Raw genomic sequence first — 5000 nt, forward strand, 5'->3', positions numbered from 1 at the left:
CCAAAGCGACATACCAGTAACAGCAAAACAATAGTTAAATGTAACAGTGAACAATTAAAAAGTTGGTAAGACTACATTAATAATAAATAACAATGTCAATTCAATGACGTACAAGACACACTTAATAAACTAAGTACATGTGGAACAGATATGCCTTTAGACCCTTCTTGAAAGACCCAAAACTATCACAGGAATGGAGAACACTGGGCAACAAGGAACCACTGAGGAAAAGAGTCTTGAATTTGACCTAGCGTTTATGACTGGTCAACACACAACAGACACTCATCAGAAGACTGCAGTGGGTGGTTGGGAATATACATCTTAATAATTAATATTAGGCAAATTATTTGTGTGTAGTTCAAACCCAGCTTGTTTAGTAGATTTCTGTGTTGGGGAAATAACGCTTAGCTTGTGAAGCGTAGCTCGTCTTTGAAACTGCTCTGTTTTGGGCTCAGGGATCTTCCATCTTCAGATATCTCTGCTCTCTCTCCAATAAGCCTGTGCTTTTTTATTACGGCCCTGCCCTACCGCAGACACACACACACACACACACACACACACACACACACACACACACACAGGCATAATTTCTCCAGCGATTGAGAGTTAGCACTTTCAGGACGTGAGAAAGATGGCATCTCTCTGAAGTACCCCCCCCCGCGTGAGTAACGCTCCAACAGGTTTATTTCTCTACAGGAGAGCTAATGAGGTAATGAGGAACCCGCCGCTGTGGTGGGTCACCCGGACGGACGACGGCTTTAATGCCTGTACGCCAAATGCGTTAATGTCCTGGACTTGGAGAATAAAAAGAGTTTTGCTGCAGGTCCACAGAAAATGTGTCTGTCCGTGCAATTCTGTCTGTACGTTAGTGTGTGTTGTGTGTGTTTTTTATGTGTGTGTGTGTGTGTGTGTGTGTGTGTGTGTGTGTGTGTGTGTGTGTGTTGTGTGTGTGTGTGTGTGTGTGTGTGTGTGTTTGTGTGTCGTGTGTGTGTGTGTGTGTGAGTGTGTGTGTGTGTTTGTGTGTGCGTCTGTGTCTGTGTGTGTGTCTGTGCGTGTGTATTGTATTGACGGGGTGGTGTGGGGGGGGGGGGGTATCTTTGCATGGACTTTGTTTCACGATTTGACGGCTTATCCGTTTAAAGACTTCAATCGAGCAATTAAGATTAGGCAGTGAATTAAATGTGGGTCCATTACAGACATCTGGGAGCCACTGGGGTCCAGTGGCCCTGTCCTGGCCCAACTAGATGGACACAGTGAAAAGGAACTGGAGGATATTGCATCAGCCGCCCACCATCAAGAGAAAGAGAAAAAGAAATCAGAGCAAAGAGAAGGAGCTTTTCTTGCCTTGTATGTTATAAATAAAACAGATAGATAGATAGATACTTTATTGATTCAAAACATGACATGAACATGACAAACAATGTGGTTGGCGTGCGTGTGTGTGTGTATGTGTGTATGTGCATACGTGTGGGTGTGTATGTGTGTGTGTGTGTGTGTGTGTGTGTGTGTGTGCGTGTGTGTGTGTGCGTGTGCGTGTGCGTGTGCGTGTGTGTGTGGGTGTGCGTGGGTTGGTGGGTGGGTATGTGCGCGTGCTCGCGATAGAGAGTGTGTGTGTGTGCGTGGCGTAGTTTATATAATCGTGTGGATTTCCCTACAGACCCTGACGATGATGACCAGAAGGTAAAGACTCAGCGGCCGCGATCAGCTGACCAACCAGGAGTCTTTCAGGCCCAGACAGGTACGTAACACACACACACACACACACACATACACACACACACACACACACACACACACACACACACAACACACAACACAAACACACAGCCCTCCCTGCATGACAGATAACACTAAGCTCTGACTCATGACATGCAAATGGAGATGTAATGCGATTACAAGACTAGCAATTAATTTGATTTGCCTCTGTGGTCCCTGATGTAGCCTCTACCCAAGGACACGGGCTAGAGGAGGTATATAAATATATAAATATTATTTAGATATAGCCATGAAATATATAAATATATAAATATTATTTAGATATAGCCATGAAGGCATGTGCGCTGGAAGAAAGAGCAAAGTCCACGACACCTGCAGTGACACCTCCAGAACACCCACAGATTACCCACAATCCCCTGCTTCAGGGTTGGGTCTCAGTGGGAGCTGTCTGCTTAGGTCTTACCACCCGCATCTCAAGAGAGAGAGAGAGAGAGCAGGACGCTGGAGGAAAGTGAGAGAGGGAGAGAGGGAAGGAGGGAGAGAGAGAGGGAGAGAGGGAGAGAGAGAGAATGACGCTGGAGGAAAGAGAGAGAGAAGGATGAAGAGATAAAGAGAGAGAGGGAGGGAGGTAGAGGGAGAGAGAGAGAGCAGGACGCTGGAGGAAAGTGAGAGAGGGAGAGCGAAGGGGGGAGAGAGAGGGAGGGAGAGAGACAGAGAGAGAGAAAAAAAGAAAGAGAGGGAGAGAGGGAGGGAGAGAGAGAAAGAAAGAGAGGGAGAGAGGGAGTGAGAGGTAAACAGGAAAAAGGGGAGAGAGAGGGTGGGGTAGAGGGAGAGAGAGAGAGAGAGAGAGAGAGAGGACAGAACATGGCTCATGAATACAGAAATATAACACACACTCAGGGCATCTGCCCTCTCACTGAGCTGTCCGCTTGAGTTAGAGTAGGACCACACACACCCAAACATGCACAAACACACACACACACACACACACACACACACACACACACACACACACACACACACTTACGATGCAGAAACACACACAGACACACATACACAAATGGAAACACATACATATGCATACATTTATACAAAAACACATTACAGAAAACATCCTTAGTGTGGAAGTACTATTATGCACACAAACACACACACAGACACACACACACACACACACACACACACAGACACACACACACAGACACACACACACACACACACACACACACACACATCTGAAGATGAAGCTAAACTCCGAGCTGTAGGCTGTCTGCGTCACTGGCTGGCTGTTTAGCCCTCTCTCCCTGTAAGATGCCCAAGATCGTCAGTGACCGCTGGCCCATGATATGACACAGGTGTGTGTGTGAGGTCAATGACCACTGGCCCATGATATGAAACAGGTGTGTGTGTGAGGTCAATGACCACTGTTTAAGGACCATTTCACTGGTCTCAGAAAAAAGGGGAAAAAAACCTCCTCAGCGTATCTGACTCATATGTTTAGTTTAGTTCCACTTCCTCTCTTAGTGTCCTCTCCTCTCTTACTCACCTACACTGCACACTAGTGCACTTACACTAAGGAGTCTGGACATCCATGCACACTAGTGCACCTACACTTAGGAGTCTGGACATCCATGCACACTCGTTCACCTACACTAAGGAGTCTGGACATCCATGCACACTAGTTGACCTATATATAGGAGTCTGTGGATGTCCGTGTTGACTTTATTATGTTATTATGGTTGCACAATATATTCTACTCATGTTTATGGAACAAACACTTAGAGTGTGTATTATGTGCAAACTCATCATATCACAAAATTATATATTTTTGTCTATATGTCTCTCACCTCCTCTTTCTTCACACATTCTCTCTCTCTCTCTCTCTCTCTCTCTCTCTCTCTCTCTCTCTCTCTCACACATACAGGGGACCCCGCAGCGGAGGAGTGGTCTCAGTGGAGTGTGTGTTCGCTGACCTGTGGCCAGGGCTGGCAGGTGCGCACGCGCTCGTGTGTGTCCTCCCCGTACGGGACGCTGTGCAGCGGGCCACTGCGGGAGACGCGGCAGTGTAACAACACTGCCACCTGCCCAGGTGAGCCCAGGCACCAATCAGGTACTGTCCCTGCACACACACACACACACACACACACACACACACACACACACACACACACACACACACACAAAGCATGCTCACGCGCACACACATGTGCACATGGACACGCACACACACACCCACACACACTCACACACACACACACACACACACACACATATTCATCCACATACACAATCACACACTCATTATTTCTCCTTCACACACTCACAGACAGACACACACACACAAATCACAAATGTATCAATATGCATTCCTAACCTACCATGAACTTGTACCACCGTAAACAGTCTTCCTACTACTACTGAACCCAGGTTTGAGAGAGCAGCGCAAGAGACGTCCCTCTCTGCGTGCGTGTGTGTCTGCGTGCGTGCGTGCGTGCGTGCGTGTGTGCGTGCGTGCGTGCGTGTCTGCGTGCGTGCATGCGTGCGTGTGTGTCTGCAAATCTCTGCTGTGGTAAGAGAGGCGGCGTTGTCGTATCTGTGGTAGTTGGACATCTGTGTCCATAGCACACACGCTGGGAAAGCATGGCCACGCCCACTGCTGCTATGGTCACCTCCACTGCCCTACCTTCTGCATGGCACACACACACACACACACACACACACATGTCAAAATACTCTGAGACCTGCACTGGTATGCCACTTGTTGGTTTATGTTCCTTCATGCTAAATGCTAGTTCACACAGTCTTTTGGTGTGGTGGAAAAGACACATGTATTTTTGAGTGTACTGTGTGTGTGTGTGTGTGTGTGTGTGTGTGTGTGTGTGCGTTTGAGCATACAGTGTATGCGTGTGTGTGTATGCATATGCAAATGTGTCTGTGTGTGTGTGTGTGTGTGTGTGTGTGTGTGTGTGTGTGTGAAAGAGAGAGAGAGCACTTCTGTGAGCTTTGCATTTGCATATATTTATTTTCTCTGTTTGAAGAAAGTTGTACATGTTGTACTGAGTCTAGGGAAGCTCCTCCGTGTTGTACCAAGTGCTTGTTTCTTGTAACCTTTTTTTCTGCAGACACCATCTCAGTTTGAGAAAGTTCCCTCAACTTGTGTTGTCTGCCATTACACTTACACAGTGATGTCCAATCATATGAAGACAGACCTTGATGTCCAATCATATGAAGACAGACCTTGATGTCCAATCATATGAAGACAGACCTTGCTCCTCAGCACACCG

General features: G+C 47.1%; 1 protein-coding gene across 1 annotated transcript in view; it reads left to right on the forward strand.

Moving 5' to 3' along the window:
• Positions 1-5000, forward strand: part of adgrb2 (adhesion G protein-coupled receptor B2) — a 345858-nt gene that overhangs the window by 163870 nt on the left and 176988 nt on the right. The window contains 2 exon segments of the mRNA XM_048230149.1: positions 1658-1738; positions 3641-3805. Coding sequence (XP_048086106.1) covers positions 1658-1738; positions 3641-3805 — 246 coding nt within the window.

Source organism: Alosa alosa, chromosome 20 (assembly GCF_017589495.1).
Source record: "Alosa alosa isolate M-15738 ecotype Scorff River chromosome 20, AALO_Geno_1.1, whole genome shotgun sequence".
Classification (NCBI taxonomy): Eukaryota; Metazoa; Chordata; class Actinopteri; order Clupeiformes; family Clupeidae; genus Alosa; species Alosa alosa.